This window comes from Hippoglossus stenolepis, chromosome 13 (genome assembly GCF_022539355.2).
Source record: "Hippoglossus stenolepis isolate QCI-W04-F060 chromosome 13, HSTE1.2, whole genome shotgun sequence".
Taxonomy (NCBI): domain Eukaryota; kingdom Metazoa; phylum Chordata; class Actinopteri; order Pleuronectiformes; family Pleuronectidae; genus Hippoglossus; species Hippoglossus stenolepis.
The window spans coordinates 3132838-3150625 of NC_061495.1; the positions used below are offsets into that span (position 1 = coordinate 3132838).

Sequence of the window (17788 nt, forward strand, 5' to 3'; positions counted from 1 at the left end):
ACGTGTCCGTTTGTGGTTATTGGCTACGAAGCTAATAATTCAGTTATTGTTTTGTGTACATGCAGCTTAAACTAGAATGATCAATAGAAAGCATAACTAATAACTAATTCATAGATATCCTGGATCCGCACCACGATGTCATGGGTTCTTCTTCATGGCTCCATCCACCACCAAGATTGGTGCAAATCCGATCAGTACCGTTTGTGTAATCCATCCGACAAATCAACAACAGGACACAACACACTGCTGGTGAAAGCATAATGTCCTTGGTAGAGGTAATTTGAGAGCCCGTGAGCCAATAATATCTGTGCCTTGGTAAACAGATTGACACGCTGAGAGATAAAGCACAAACAGTGGAAAGGACTCGTGAATCCAATAAATATCCCTGTTGTGACTCCCTGGAAAGAACTGAACCATCGTTAATGGAATTGGTTTCGCCGGTGCTTTGTCAATTTTAGCGTTGGCGCGCACCAAAGTGAAAAAGGTCAGTCATGGTTTCAAGTGTCACAGAGCAGAGAATACTGCTTATTCTGCAATTATGAAACCAACCAACTCTGGGAACTTAATCTTTTTCTTATAGTGAATGATTTTCCTGCAGCTTTTTTTACAAAATGCCTCCAAATTAGAGGTTTATACCTGAGGATGTTTCTAGCTAAAAGTAAATTGTGTAAAAAATGTAAAAAACTACTTCCATAGATGAACAGTGTCAGCACGGCCTTATACAGACTGGGCTGGGCACATCCAAACAATTTCTAACATGCCGATGGATCCCCCAACAGCAATGGGATGAGTAATTACAATGTTATGCCACGACTGGGAGACAGCAGCAAGAGTGTTATCATATTCCTGAGGTGCGATTGGCCAGCAGTGACCACACAGTGACTCAGCTTTATTCAGCAGGGCCCAGGCAGACCCCAGGCTCGCTGGGATGATGGAATGTACAGCAAACCCTCATTATGGAAACGAGCCAACAGCAGGAACACGCAGTTCACACAGACTGATGCAGGGATGCATATAGCACAAAGTGAGAGACACACACACACACAGACACACACAATCAGTCTTTTACAGTTCACTTCCTCCAGAGACGACGCTTCACAGCTGACTTGCTGCTGTGAAAGCGGTAAAATAAGAATATTATCCTCCAGACATATTGCAACTGATACTAATTCATCTCCCTCTCTCTCTCCTTCCTTCCTTCTATTCACATTCAAATACATTTCATTTTTGTATTCTTAAGCTTCACTATCATGAATGTAAGGACATCACTGAATAGCTATATTATAATAGGGAGTTTCAGGTTAGATTTGATAACCTCTGCTCTGGCCTGCATGTCCGGTTCAAATAATTGAAAGTTACCCAAGATAATTCTGTCAAACAACTGTCACTTCTCCTCAAAGCTTTTTCTCTTGATAACCATGATTTTTAAAAGGCCGTCTGATAAGTGTGTGTCCATTCAGCGTATCCACAGCACTGGATAACGCATCATTCCAGGGAATCTGCACGTGGGTTTTGTTTTGTTGCCACCTGCCTTCTATGATAGACAAGCGTCTCTCTTTTGCTTTTTATTATCATTTGTTTGACAATGTGTATTCACCACGACCAAAAGCCAGAGAATGCTTGACCTCATACTTAGCACGGATAAGCTTTTTGTGGCCGCTCGGTTTGACAGCCATCGAGCAAGAAGTCGTGCTGTTGGGTTGATTACTACGACAAGCTTAAGACATGTAAGGTGATAAAAAGCACAGCAGCATTCAGCGTCTGGCCAGTCTGCTCCCACATAAGGGCTTTTCTGTCTTTGTGCTGATCGTTTCTGTCGTACAGGTTGGGACACACCACAAGCAATTTTTTAGGGATTTATTAGTGCTACTGAATGTTGTAATGATAGTTGTTAAGAGTCACCCGAGGCCAAGTGTAAGAAACAATAGAGTCAAAGAGTCAAAGGACGGCATCATAAAAGTTTACTGTTCCTTATCCTGGAGGAATGGATAAACTACTAAGGCTACATCCACACTAATACATTTTGGTTGGTACACATCATAAATCCTGTTGGCAGGTGAGAATTTAAGTAATATCCATCATGTAACCATGTCAGTCTGCAAACCTTTCAAGTATTTTGGAAGAAAAGCTCAGTTTCTTCCCAAATGGTCTGAGAGACAAGTGGACAGACTCACTAGAAGAACCAAATATAGACACAGATTTGCACGGCAGTTGGTGCTGCATTGGCAACCTCTGTGTAGCAAAAATGTTTTTCCTGCAAAAGAGTGCTTGCTGAGAAACACAGAGAAGTACCGAGAAAGTTAACTTAGGGGAGGCGTAAAATCTCAAACAGGCAGAAAACACACAATATCCATTCAGGTGGAGATATTCAAACGCATATAGAAACACGACTGCATGAATGTCCCAGTTAATTAAGTCTTGACAGCAACTTGCAACACTCCACATACATCAGGGGAGGAAGGACCCTGAATGTAAACAAAAAAGGCCGCGCTTTGACAAATGTTCCAGTCTCCAGCCGTGTCCTGGAGGTAGAGCCGTGGTCTACCACGGGAGAGGCAGTGACGTGAGCTGAGGTGCTCATGAGTCCTATTCGCCACCGGCAGAGAACTATAAACAGCAGCAGCAGCAAACCCAGCAGCAAGTGACCACCCTCCGAGAAAGAAAAAAGCGATAAACACAAGATACTGTGTCATCTTTTATCGGTGGAACAACTTGACAGGTCAGCAATTGAAAAGTTCTTTGGAAAAATGTTGTATTAAGCCTGTTCTGCCCTTTGGTGTGTTTTCAAGAGCTCAGTACAAACTAACAAGTCATTTCTGTTTCAAGACGTTTTTCACAGATGTTCACAATGTGTGTGTGTGTGTGTGTGTGTGTGTGTGTGTGTGTGTGTGTGTGTGTGTGTGTTTGGAACGGGTGAGAGAGCAAGAGGGAGCGAGAAAGAAGTCAGGAGGGGCTGAGTGAATCAATTAGCTGCGAGAAGCTCGACCATGAAGACAGATTTTATCAATTTAAGTTAAGTATCAACCAACATGTGGTGGTCAGTGTTGATATTGTGGTGGTGGCCACAAACAAACCAGTGTTTGCATACACTGAGGAGTGTTAAAATGTGATTGATGGAGGAACTGTAGCTGTTCACAGGACGTCAGCCTCGTAGACGATCCTCAATATGAAGCCCGGGACGCATTCGTGTACACAGCGAAAAAGAATGTGGCCACATGCATCCCAGATATCTTGAGAAGTATTGAGGACGCGTTAAGCTGAGGTTGTGCTTGACGGATTGGTCGTTGCGTGTGACAACTGTGACGCCTTTCTCTTTTATACTTTGCACTTGAGACTATGTGCAGACTTCTCAGGTGTCGCAGCTGTGAAAAATACAACACCGCCGGAAATAGACAAAGAAGATGAAACACAAACACAACAGTTGTGGCAGCGGCTTGTTGCTGTTGGTTTGGACTGAGGAGCAGAATCTGAGGGTGTCACACATGTACTGCACCTCCATGACACCTGCTACACAGGATAGAGGAGGACATCACTCTGTTGGTGGACAACAGTCAGCAGCAAACAACCGGGGTAACCAGAACGAGAGTGGACATGGAGGCAGAGGGAGACAGCTGACTCAGGAGGTCATGGTGACGCTGCCCATTCACAACAACAACAAATGAGGGGAGTAGTTTTGTTGTGGCTGGTAAAGGCCAGAGAGGACCAGACTTTTACTGGCACAAATAGAAGCCAAGTACCATTTCTGATAATCCAGCAGGGATCCAACAGCATCCACATGAATATGACTGCCGGTTAATGTATAACCTAACAACATGAACTAACCATAAAGACAGTCCTTATTAGAAGAAAGTATTGTGACAGTGCTGGAGTCACGTGGTCAGTTTCGAGTAGATAACCTGAGTCACTACCTGTGAGGAGGACATTCATGTTTTGACGGCTTGCAATTCAGAAATTGTTGAAATAAGTTATCCCTCACATGTGTCTCTCTCTGAGGTTTCCCCCTGTTAATAGGGTTATTTTTGGATAGTTTGTCCTTACTCCTGTTGGGGGTTAAGGACAGAGGATGTCGCACTATACAAATAAAACTTGATTGATTGACTTGCTGATATGAGGACAATCTGACACAGTATTTGTGCCGAGTGTTGCTTGTCAGTGTGATTATAATACCCCCCTCTTACAGCATCAGCAGCTCGTCAGCAAAGGCTGCATGATCAAGGCAGCGTTGATCACTACATGTGTTATTACAGCTCGACAGCATTTTCCCTTCAGCTATTAACTGGATTTCTCTCTTATTTTACTCATTAACGAATCATTGTGTTAGATCAATGGGGCGCAGACTTTTGAATACTACTGCAGTTGTAAGATGATCCTGGTCAAATCAATATCTAATAACTATTAATGTCTAATGAATAAACATAAGCAACTTGGGATTGATTTCATTGCATTACTTTACTTTTCTATAAGTGAGATAAATATTGTCTTACTGTTATCTAAATGGTGATAATTTCACTACGTCGATATGTTTATGCCCGACTCATTTTAGTTTGAATCACAATTTTGAATTTGGCAATCTGTGGACTTCTAGCTACCATGACAGCTGAGCTACTTTATGTGTGACACGGCATTTCAATGCCATAATGAACTCACTGACCTCTGTGATGCTGTATGAAACCGTGGGCTTTCATCTGCCTCGTGGCACATTTCAAAGGATGTTGCTGTATTGTACAGTTCACTGTGTTGGCCCTGACACAGCACACTTCCCCAGCACTCACGTCAGACCATGACAGAGCACATTAGCGGTACAATCCACTCCGTAGCCTCCTTCCTGCTGATTCAGCAGAACAAATGGCCAAGCTGATAACGTGATGCGGGGGTTTGTGCTCCACTCGGCTGACACGGAGGCGAGATGATCAAAGGGAAAACTGCCTGGATGAGAAACTCCTCAGAATGTAACTCCACAGAGTATAATCCCAGGATTATACCAATTGTTATGGGGGTGGTTGTTTTCTTATATAAGAGCCAAGCAGTTCCCAGGCTGCTGTCAATCAAGCACACTTTACTGACTGATGTAGAAATATATGATTTCCTGTTTAAAGTTAGGATGAAAGGAGCTTTTAATAGATATAAACTCGAAACACATATAGATCCTCCTGGCTGCTTGAGCCTGTATGTGTTGACAATTGTACCCCATCATTTCAATGGCAATACATTCCTTCCAACTTTTTAATTTGAACATATCTCTGCTTTTAAGTGAGCATCAATGAATGAGAAAACAGCTGCTGATGTGACAGGTATATGATAACCTCATGATTTATAGTTTTTGGCATCTGATAAAGATCTCAAATGCAAGGATCTTATACCCAGAAAGCTTTCATGTACCATAAGTCATTGTCTCACTGACCGGTCTGTGAACTGTCTTCATCAGAAAGGACTGATTTTCAGAGTCTGCCAGCAGCCGATGACAGAGGACTAGTCATTGTTGCATTGAAGAGCTGAAAGTCAACCTAACTGCTCGGGGAGGGGACAAGCGAGAGTCACTTTCCGCCGGGGCAGGACTGACTGGATGCTGCACCACTCATGATGTCATCCGGTTGCTTAAGGAGAGGCTGCGGTTATTTGCCATAAAGCAGCGTGTCTGGTTACAACGGCAGAGGAAAGGAAGCTGCAGTGACAGCATCAAAGTCTCGGGCTCACTGACAGGTTGCTGAAACAACACATCAGGCATGGAATGACAGGGAGGCCGCACTGGGATGAAGAAATAACTGCAAAGTTAGGACCATTAAGAGCAATGCTAAGTAGCCAACGAAGGAATCTCTTATAGGCTTGTATTCGAGGCCAACAGGTTTAATTTTAAGATATTTGTTGGCTGTCTGTCTGTCTAACTCCCTGTAGGGGATTAACAATGTAGACGGAATGACATTGCAGTCAAACGGTGGAAGAGCTGAGGGGTAAGAGAGTTCAAATGAAAACCAAGTGATGGAGAGAGGGCGTATGTGTATTTACACTGAACAACATGCAGGAGATATAAGACCGACGTGTAGATAAAATGCCTTCGCACACAGAGAGATGTACACAAACGTTTCAATATTTTTGCAAAATAGAGGTCATCTGATATGAAAAGAAATGCACAATCAGGGCCAGTGTTCCGACTGGAATAAAACACAAACTCTCTCTCTCTCTGCTCAGCTGATTAACCCCTGCAGGTTTTCTTTCAGTCAGGCACATAGTGTACACACAAACACACACATCTCAGACAAGTTTGAAAAGGCCTCTTCTCTCACATCGGTGTTGGCATCCTCCTGCAGTTTGTCCAACTAGGGACATGGATACTATGACACAGTAAGTTAATGTATGTCATCAGGGGCGTAGGGGTGTGTGTGTGTGTGTGTGTGTGTGTGTGTGTGTGTGTGTGTGTGTGTGTGTGTGTGTGTGTGTGTGTGTGTGTGTGTGTGTGTGTGTGTGTGTGTGTGTGTGTGTGTGTGTGTGTGGACAACATGTGCACCGGGTATGCATCGCCCCTCTGGTGCATTTCATTACATTCTGCATAGCTTCAGGTGCAATCTCACTAGAGCTGAAAAATGCCAAAACAAAAATCATATTGTGATCAGTTTCTGAATTTCACATTAACTAAAAAGTAAATAAGATGGTTGTACTTGTTTAATAACAAAGCTTTCAAAGTCAAGTAGCTCCTTCAAAGTTCTATTAACCTCACGTTAGACATTTCATCGGCCTGGGAGACCGACTCTACCGTCATGAATATGAACATTAGTCTGGACTGTGGTTTCCTCTCACTTCAGTACATTTTTCAGGGATGGAAAGTCCTGCCTGTGATATCCACAATCCATCTACTCATACCCTCAATGCCTTGCTTTTGGGCACAGAAACAGAAACAAACTAACCTCTGTGTCATTTGTGTACTTTCTAACAATCATTCACTTCATGTAGATTTTATTGCTTTAATTCTGAATGATACGAGAACAGATCTAAGTCTCATAGTGTCCTGGATTTTTTATTATTGTTATTTTGTCAGCAGGATAAATTTGTTCCACGTTATAATTACTCCCATTTTATATCCAGGCCCAATGTGCTTTAACTTGTATAATCACTTCTTTGATGCAGTGAGTTTAATTCACTCAAATTCACTTTGTATTACAAAGTATTACTTTGACAAAGCACTTTCCTCTGTCTGCTGAGTTTGCTGCTGTTCCAAGATCAGCTTCAATTCCTAATTAATTTACTCTCTCTTTTATATAGTTTATTTTAATAGATCAAAACAAGTGACTCTTCTCTTCTGAACTAATGCCAGATTAAAACAGAAAGGTATAGTCTGAGGATATACAAAAACTTCTCATATACCTATACATATTTGTATACGTATACAGCAGCTCCCAATGTCAGAATATCCTCTCCTCATACGCTGCTGCCTGTTCTGGCCCCAGTGAGGCAGTGATCAGAGTTACTGGCCCCTGCCTCATCTCTCAGTGTGCTGTGATGAAAGGGGCCAACTGGCAGAGATGGACTAACCACCCTCAACAGTCTCAGTGGTCCATGTCCTCTCTCCATCTGCCAGACAGTCAAGCTCATTAACTACCAACCCACTGCTGCTGAATTCAATTTACATCCAGAGGATTTAGGGAGACTAGCATCTCGCTCAGCTCACCCAAAATGTGGACTTACTGACAAATTAGAAAATGACATGCAAACAGATGACATGCATCAAATGACAGGCAGAGACCTGATCAAATGTGCATTGAGTCATACAGGGAAACGCATAAGTGAGGAAAAAGGGAAAAAGCCTCGAGTTGAGCAGATTAAATAAAAGCAGATTACGGGGTCAGAATTTTACTGACAGCGATGGGAGGTCATCAGAACGAGGGGATTTACTGGTGACAATGAAGTTGGCAGTGGTGTTGACACACAAACGACTCCTCTTTCACAGAATGCTGTCACTTAATATATTAAAGGAGATTTGAGCTAATGAAGTTTGAACTATTTGGGAGGATTCTGTCATTTTGACTGGTCATATCTCCCTTAAGATTCATCACAGAGATATGTCATTTTAAATCTCTTTTTGGGCTCCATATATGATTTAGTTTGTTGTGTTTTAATGAACACAACGTTCAATGCGGCTCATTACCACCCCTTTTAATATTTGTCCTGTTAGGCGATAGCAGAGTGTTGTGTGTTCCAGCTTTTTCCTCTAAGCTCTGCACAAATCGCTCTACGCTGCTCTACCAGGGTTCACAAAGTCAACAAGGTTTAGGATTAACATTTAACCTGGGACCCTGCCAAGGATCCAAAGTTCCCCTTCAGGCTGCAGTATCCACAGGGGGGGGGACCTTGAGGTTTATCTTGTGTACAAGCACGGTCAATGCAAATGAGCTGACGCCTTTACTGATAATGTGTGAAAAGTGTCACATACAAGATATCATCCAACTCTGCCACACCATCAGTGGAGCCCAGTTTACAGTGAATCACAGTGGGTGGGTTTTGTATACACAAGTGTCAGTATGTTTGTGTAGAGTACACACAACCTCAGCTGCTCAAGGTTGATTAGCACAAAGATAACTTGGGCCAAAGGTCACAGAGGCTGCTCTATTGTTTTGCCAGCGTCAGTTAAACTGAAAGAGAAATGGTACAGATCACGTGGAGAAGATAAACACAAACCGAGAACCCAGGACCCGAGCAGAGTCCCCTTCTGTTCCAACTAGTCTCTGGTCTCTGTGTGCAGTAGATCATTCAATCATCATAAAATCATTCCAGCATTTGTGTTATGGGCCACACGAAGAGTGTGACCTGTGAAGTGCAGGAAGAAAATGACATGCGTTGATGCTGGAAAATCAAATTTCCAAGACCTTTTCCAGAAAGCACGTCTGAAAACAGCTTTATAGCCACATTTCTCCTGCGGCTAACAAATGCAAGCACTTTAAATGTTGCCAGAGGGAAATGGCTCTCTTGCCCTAACAGGCCACATTATTTGCTGAACAATATCCTGTGGAGACATTCGATTCCACTGCAGGGCAACAGAAACAGCCTTTTAGGAACACAACTTCAAAGTGGTGTCATTCAGCGGCACCCTCAAGCATTGAGCTGCCTCAGTGTCGGGGCACATTGCGTCTACTCGTCTGTCCCGGTCTTTGGGGACGTCAGCTGGTCAGTCCTCCCACCAGGGCCACACACGACATCTACATCCCGACACAAACAAAAGGCTGTGACCTCTCTGTCCAGGCTCTCTTTGCTTTGCGGATGTTTGCCACCACAAGCCACTTACTGCAGTGTGCCACAATGGTTTAGTTTCAAAAGCCTGGAAAGTAGACCACATGTCCGGCTGCAGCCAATGTCAGCATCAAAAACACGTCACATCACATCATCACATCTTTGGATAAACTGCTGTTTCTACCAAAAGCGGAAAAACTATTTTGTTTTCAATTATATTGTTTGTCAGAGAAAAGCGGGAAGTCCTCTCATCTGATGGGCTGGAACCAGGACAGTTAGTATTGTTTCACTGTTTTCATCTGAAAAATGACTGAAACAATTCTTCTATCGTACCAATAGTAATTAAATATTTTTAAATTGATCAATTAATCGGTTTATTGCCAAAACCAGTTCAGCTCTAATCACATGAAACTCAGTGCTACAATGAAAGAACTGTAAAAGGGATCATGTTATAGACGTCCTTTGTTGTTAGTCCTACAAGTATTTCTAAAAACACGTTGTCATAAGGGTTATTGAGTGTACACTGAATACTACATCAGTACTGATACTGTAAATGTCTCCCCTGTGGTGTGCTCCGGCCACACGGCACAGACATGGCTGAACAACATTATAGGTGGCACCAGGTTGTCTGAGCCATCACGTCAATGCTCCGGTCCTGCCAGCCCGAATCGATTCAGATAGATAAAAACCAGCTCGGCTCCCAGGCTCGGCTCTGCACAGGCAGGGGTAGAGAGGGAAATGATGGCGAGAGGAGGTGACGTGATGGATGGTTACTGACAGGAGCCGAGCTGGGCTCCCAGAAACATGGGAGGTGGGAAAAAAGAGGGATGAGATGCTAATTTGTTTGTTTGCGGCTGTTTCGTGGCCCGGCAGCATTGTGAGTTAAACATGGTACTAAATCCGTCAGCACTGATTCCTACTGGGGGGCCACTGTGGCGCACAGGAATGTTTGAGTGGACATGTCCATCAAATAAATAGCAGTCTCCAGACATGACCTCTGGAGGATGTCCGGAGAATTGGGTCCAGACTTTCTCCAGAGGTTGACTTTCACACATGAACAACGCAGCAGGAGATTCTCCACTAAAAAGGGGGATTGACTCCTTTAGCATCGGCAATAGAGGAATATCAGTTTTTCCCTGGTTTGTTATGTTCAAAGTCAAGAACGCACTGAAAACTGAGAAGTTCTCTCACATCGCTGTCTTGACAAATTAGCTTATTATGTTTCAGAGTGATTGTATCCATTCCCATTGCAGACGAAAGCCAGATGTTACTGGGGTTTTTTGACCAGTGGAAAAGGTGGTTTAATAGATGCTCCCTTTTTAGTTTAACGGGCTTTATTTCTTTATTTGCATGACTAGCATTCCAGGGTGATGCGATGGGATTACTTTGTTGAATCTACCATCTCTGCTGTTGGCATGGTGAGTTTAAGTTTAAGTTAGAGTCGTGCTTCCTGTATTAGGCTCGGATAACGGCACAAAACAGCATCAAACGGGATGAAATGTAACTGATACAAACAAAAAGACACGTGACCCAGGGGTGTGTTGACTGTGAATCGCACAAGGGCTCATGGGGAAACCGCACCAGTGTGAATCCTGAGGGGGGGTGTGGTCTCTGCATGACATACAGTAGCACCCAGGTCAGGCAGGACTGTGCATACAGGATGAGCAGGAACACACAGACACAACTTTCTGTTGAAACTGCAACTGTGTACGAGTTCCTCAGAGAGAGAATTCAGTTTGTTTCTGACAAACATGCCGCACCTCGATCACTGTCGCTTCCTCAACAGCACCACGCCTCCGTAATGAGCCAATCATTAGACGTACGCAGATTTGTTTTGAGTTGATTGAGCAGCTGAAACCGCATGTTGGGGTGGTGGCTGTTAGCGGGACACACCCTCAGATGGACGGGACACACAGAAGGAGATCGCTCATAGAAAATGACAACTGTCACATCCACCGTGCACATGACTCATTCCCTCTTAAATTGTATGTACATGAATCATTAAACTGCTCGATTTAGAACCAAGCAAAATAGCCTTGCAGGGCAATCGGTGATCCACACTTTCAAAACACCACTGGTCCCATCACAGACGAGACAAGTGGGTCCCATCTTCAATCAATATGGATATTATAGAAGAATCCAAGACATTCTGAAGTGGTATCATTGTTGAAATACTTTTCAAGTCCTGATAGACATCAATAAATAAAGTTTAGTGTCTGTGCCTGTGCTCCCACTGCACAGGAACCGGAGTAATCAGCTGCCGAAGCAGTGACGGTGGCAGACGATAACGAAGTTAGCGAGCTAATCACAGAAAACTCAGCTTCTGGCCGCTGTCAGGTCAACTGGACTGGGTTGAGTTTCACCTCTGATCCAAGAGGCTGCTTCAGTTCTTACTGAACTCCTGCTGGGAGTACCAGGTACTTAACTTGTAGGGTCGTTAGGAGTTAAATACCTGGCAGCTAGAACTGAAGAATCCTCTTGGATGAGAGTGAAACGTCTGTATCGGTTGCTTTGCAAGTGAAGCCTGCTCTCGCTAACTTTTCTCAGATTACAAACGCGTTGCTCTAATTACCTGTTAGAATTCAGTTTGGAATTCTGCCATACAAAAGATAACATCATCTTTGATATTAGATTACACCATGAGAGCGTGAGATTTCCTGAGACTACGGGAAAACACAGAGCTACATACTGTACTGTTTAAGTAATTATTTGAACTTCGGTGTAGTTTGATCCTGAAACTTTCAGAAGCGTTAAGACAACGTGCAAACTGCCCTCGCTCTGCACTCTCTGCTTGTGACTCTTCTTGTAGTAACCATGGCACGACCGTCTGTTATGTTTGGACAAGCAGCTGAGAGATACTATGCTAATGTCACTGTGCACAATTTCATTTTGTTCCAGAGAAATGCTAAAGTTGTTCTATCTGCTTTGCAAACTGAGGAGCATTGTTTACTTTAGAAGATGCATAACCCGTTCCAGTTCTGGATATAAGAGCACACTGAAGGATTGTGTGCTTCACCTACACAAAAGGCAGCTCGACACTCTTGTGTTTGTTATCTCAACACAAGAAGTGTGTGGCAAAAGAAAACACACTGTTGGACTGGACCCACACTGAAGCGAAGGTGAGGAGAGTGTGACAGACCATAAAGCTCCTTCTTCAAACAGTCCCCCTCAAAACAAATATCCATTTATGGCAAATGAATCTCTCTCTCTCTCTCTCTCTCTCTCTCTCTCTCTCTCTCTCTCTCTCTCTCTCTCTCTCTCTCTCTCTCTCTCTCTCTCTCTCTCTCTCTCTCTCTCTCTCTCTCTCTCTCTCTCTCTCTCTCTCCCTCTCTCTCAAACTACATAGTTTCCACATTAGTTACCCAGTGATCGGATTGGCCTGTACTGAGGATAATGCCTCTTATTGGTTAACTAACACCACAAAATAGTGCCACTCAAAAAAGTTAAGATGTTTTATAGTAGCCCAAGAGAAGAGGATACAGTTATACCAGTTTTTAAAAAGGGTGAAAGACTACAAGCCAAGACAATACAGAACAAACAATGTATTTTTCCCCAGTGCGTACAGCAGGAAAATGTATATGTTGCATAGGGAGTATAGGATTCAAGAATTATATGAGGTAGAATTAAAACATAATTACTAAGTAGGGAGGTTTGTCTAATGACTCTTTTATTGTAAACCCCATATGTGCCAGCTCTGGCCTCCCAGTTCCCCTTCATCTGAGCCGTAACCGGGCCAGATTCAATTAAACCTTCTCTCGCCTGCTTTCAAACTCTCCCTGGCCTCTCATCACCAGCTCTCTCCGGCATGAGCCAGACTTCTGAGAGCAAAAACACAGGAGTGCAACAAACGTGGTCATTTGCAGAACGCAGAAAGCGCGATCGAGGCAAAACTTAGCACCACAGAACTGCAGAGACTGCAGAGACAGTAAGAGAAACTAAAACCTTTCCTCAGCATTGCTCTACCAGGGGCTTATAGGGAGCAGGGCTGGGTTCGTTCAGGCAGAAGCAAATCCCGACATGAAATCCAGGCTCTGTTCAACAATGTGTTCTTACAGTTATGGCAGAGAAAGCAACTTGTGGCTGGATACTGAGAGAAGTGCTAATGTAATCACGATCTGGGGTCAGATAAACCTCTGCCCCACACTGAACTCTGAAATAAAGCACAATCAGAAGAGAAGAATGTGAGCCACACTGGAGCCAAACAATGATGTTATGTGCCTCTGCCTGTCGGAGAGAACCGTGCTTTACTCCGCAGCAAACTGAAAAACTGAAAATTCCACCTAAACAAATGAAAACAGGGCCTTTATACGTCTGCACAATGAGACGGAAGCGCTGTTTAAACACAAAACTGTGACAACTTGTGCTGCAGCAGAGCAGGTGCTTGATTTTACTGCACTAGTATATCATCTTTATGTGTAGAGACCCCATTTGGACAAGTGAAAACAGACCTCGTCTAATGAGCTTTTCAAATCAGACATCTTAACCATCAAGTATCTGTGAAGCATTAACTTCTAAAGGTATAAATCACAGTTTAATTAGCCATGACAAATGGGGGGGGGGAAACAAAACACTACTGCTTACATTAAAATTAGTCCACGATATGCAGAACATCTCAGTGGGTGGAAAATCACTTGTTAATTAAGGATAGAAAGGCACAGAGATGCCTGGGTGCAGTGCATTTGTTTAGAATATAATATAAATATGAAATCATAAAAGGTATCTTTGCAGTGAGTGTGTGAGTGAGGTCACTGTTTACCTTAAAGTGGCTGGAGTTGACCCAGGAGCTGGCGATGCCGTCGACCATCTTGTCCAGCGCCGTCTGATCCTGCTCCAGGTCGTGAGATTTCTCCTTGTCCAAAATGTAATCTATGATCTCCTGTCCCACCTGCAGCCGTCGGCCCACATCCTTCTGCAGGACCAGGGCCAGGCAGTTCTCCATGCTGGGTTCCGTCATCCTGGCCTCTGATAAAATAACCCCTGCGGCTTCCTCAGTCCGCCTCGCTGAACGACCGAATGACCGACTGGCTGTCGACTAACAATCCTCCACTGCTCAGAGCAGCGGGAATGACAGCTAAACTAAAGGAGCCCCAGTTGGTGGGAATGTGCCTGGCTGACTGGCAAAGGGAGAAAGAAAGGAAGGGCCAAGTGTACACAGTCTGTTTGTATTTTTCTTTACACCCGAGGACAGGCCTTCTTTTTGTGCCAAGTGCTAGCTCGCTAGCAGGCTAGTGGCCGTGCCCTAGGGATGGATGGAGCAGGGCTTGGGGAATGGCAGTAATGCAGCATGTGTGTGTCTGCACGGCAGCTGGGGAAAGTTTACTACGCCCTCCCACTTGGGTTTTATTTTTCCCCCCTCTTCTTTTCTGAAAGGAGTCTGAGCCAAACCGCTTCAGCAGGGGCAGAGGAGGTGGTTTAGGCAAGCAGAACGCAAGGCAGCAAATGGAGATGGATGTAACAGAGCAGCTCAGAGATCCATGTCTTGCCGTGGTATTTGGCCTGGAGAGCCCTAGAGGAGCAGAAAGAAAACAATAGGACAGAGTCAATTCACTATCACTGATTCACTATATTCACATCTTTTTGTAAATTAGAGACCTCATCAGTGATCAGGCTTATAGTAAATAGAAATATGCTTAAAATACAAAGTACAGGGAGAGGGTTTTCAATATGGATTAATCTGCAGATTATTGTTGCGTCATTTATTTAAACAATAAAAAAACAGTTGAACCAGTATCATCAAATAGCTGGTTGAGTCCAATCAATAATTCAAAACACACGACATAGAGCAGAGGAGCAATAGGTCATCATATTTGGGAAGCTGCTATCAGATCATGTTTGGCATTTGAACTTCAATGGCCTGCACACAGACCGAGCCCCCGACCTCCACCCCGTCCAACACCTTTGTGAGGAAACCAGAAAGCTGACTGTGAACCGGGCCTTGTTGCCCAACATTCATTGTAAACCTCACTAATGCTCTTACAGCTGAATGGGAACAAATCCCCGTCGCCAGGTTTCCAGAATCTGGGGGGGGGGAAGCCTGAGAGGAGGTTGCTGTAGCTGCAGATCAATCACCAGGGTTTGGAAACTAGATGAGCAGCAACCACACATGGGTGTAACGTTTGGGTGTCGTTACTGTTTGTAAGTAAATCACCAGAACTCCCCAAGCGCTGGTATCACTTAGGTTAGTGTTTCCAAGCAGCAGATCAGCGGTGAGTGATTTTATAAAAGATAGAGAGAGAGAGAGAGAGAGATGACATGACAGTTGATAATCGAGGCTCTGAATGACCCCCCCCCCATCCTACCCTGTCCTACAACTACAAATACTTGACATCCCACCACTGTCATGGAAACACAGGGGCTGAGGGGCTGAGCTCCAGGATCAACTCCAAATGAAAACGACCCGACTGCGTCACTGCAGTTTGTTTATTAGCTCCAGTTCCAGTCTGCCCGGTTATATGCTGGTGGGGGGGGGGGCTCCTTCCCTTCAAATATCCCCCTATCTGTTCTGTGTACAAGATGCTCTTATAGAAAGGAAGGATTAAACAACCTCCATCTGAAGAGGAGGCCTTTGTTGTGAATATCCAACCTGCGTGTCTTCACAGGGCTGGATATGGACCAGATTCAACAAACTGTGACCTCTGTGGTGCCGTGCCGTGTGACACACTTTCTCCTCACAAATTAAATCAGGTCCCACCTATAATTGATTTACCATTTTTCACTGATGAACCACTGTTCATACCAGGTAGGCTGATATAGAGGTTACTTATTAAACAGATACAATACAGATAAGTAGCGTTACGCATGTGACGAAATACATTTACGACTGAAGTTCACGGATACAACAGATTGTGGGTATAGGTTTATGCGTGTGTGTAAGTATCGCACAGGGTGTGTGTGGAATTTAGTGACATCTAGTGGTGAGGTGTCACGTTGCAGCTGAATAACCCTTAACCTCACCCTCCCCTTCCAAACATGAGAGAGAAACTGTGGCAGCCTTCAGGTGTCATAAAAACTCACAAGGTTTAGTTTGTCCAGTCTGGGCTACTGTAAAAAAAAAAAACATGGCGGCCTCCATAGAGAGGAGCCGCTCCTGATGTAAATATGAAGTATTTAAATATAAAGAATCCCATTCTCGGGTAAATAAAACAACAATTCGCACAATTTAGATTAAACACACCAGTGAAAACATCACGAGGATTATTTTATAATAAATGTCTGCACATAGATTCATTTCACCTGAACCTTACACACTAAACCTTTAAGTGTGTGTTCCTGTACTTTGTGTCCGTCCATGTATTGTACAGGTTTAGTGTGATCGTGTGTGTGTGATCTATTTAAACAATAAGATACAAATATGTGTAGCAATGAGCATCGTTAAGATCTGATTAGTTAATTGTTGGGACTAATATGTATGTGTTATTACAAAAAAGAAAACCTTTACATTAAATACAGTGTCTCACACACACACACACACACACACACACACACACACACACACACACACACACACACACACACACACACACACACACACACACACACACACACACACACACACACACACACACACACACACACACACCTTTGCTTTTTGTGCAGTGTTAGCTCAGCTAGCTCACAGCCTGACCATCACTGCTAATGGGAGACAATGGCTCCACCTGATTTTCCTTCCACCTCCGCGGCCACTGGAGGAAACACCTCGTTTTTCCTCCGTGTCCTCCTCCAGGGAGAAGGACCGACGAGCCGGGCTGTGCCGTGCCGGACCCGGAGTAGGTGTGTGTGTGTGGGGGGGGGATAAAAGCTAAAGCTAGCCCCCGAGCCCTTCCTCCCTTTCAATGAGCCCGTCAGTCCACAGACAGACAGACGGACAGACAGGCGGCACAAAGACAGACAGGCACCGGGGGGGGGGACAAGCCTCATCCCTCGTGGCTCCACTCACCATATCCTGCTGGACCGAGGCCGCGGCTCCGGACTCACGGCTCCTGTTTTGCGGCAGTGAAACGTGAAAGTGTGCGGCCTCAAAGCTCCGGTGTCTTTCTCTCACTCTCTCCGCCCGGAATGCTGCCTGCGGGACAAGAATGGATCGCCGGGGCGCATGCGCACTGGATCCGGGGATGATGTTGGCACTTGGAGAACTGGCGAATGGCAACGCAACAGAAAAAAAGAAAAGAGGTGTGTAACTCGACGTGTAGCGACGTCTGCTGGACACATGGAGTCAGTGTCGGTGCTCGCTGCTGCAGCACAGACTCACATCAGGGTGGACACACACTCAGCTTCTGCACGTGTGTAACATGACAGGGAGAGGACCTGATGACCTGATGGTACTTTCTGAGGGAACTTAAAGGGTTCAGTGTGTAGAATGTAGTGACATCTAGTGGTGAAGTGTCATGTTGCAGCTGAATAACCCCTCACCTCACCCTCCTCTTCCAAACATGAGAGAGAACCTGTTGTAACCTTCAGTCGTCATAAAAACTCAAAAGGTTTAGTTTGTCCAGTCTGGGCTACTGTAAAAAACATGGCGGCCTCCATAGAGAGGAACCGCTCCAGATGTAAATATAAAGAATCCCAATCTAGG

The 17788-nt window shown here is 44.4% G+C and overlaps 1 protein-coding gene across 31 annotated transcripts in view; it reads right to left on the reverse strand.

Annotated features, from left to right (window-relative positions):
- Positions 1-17309, reverse strand: part of clasp1a (cytoplasmic linker associated protein 1a) — a 59343-nt gene extending 42034 nt beyond the window's left edge. For all 31 annotated transcript variants that reach the window (XM_035174683.2, XM_035174675.2, XM_035174697.2 and 28 more), the window contains exons 1-2: positions 17153-17309; positions 13973-14722 (exon numbers count right to left, since the gene is read on the reverse strand). In XM_035174683.2, coding sequence (XP_035030574.2) covers positions 13973-14170 — 198 coding nt within the window. In that variant the 5' untranslated portion in view covers positions 14171-14722; positions 17153-17309. The remainder of the gene's footprint in view (positions 1-13972; positions 14723-17152) is intronic.
- Between the last annotated feature and the right edge of the window lie 479 nt (positions 17310-17788).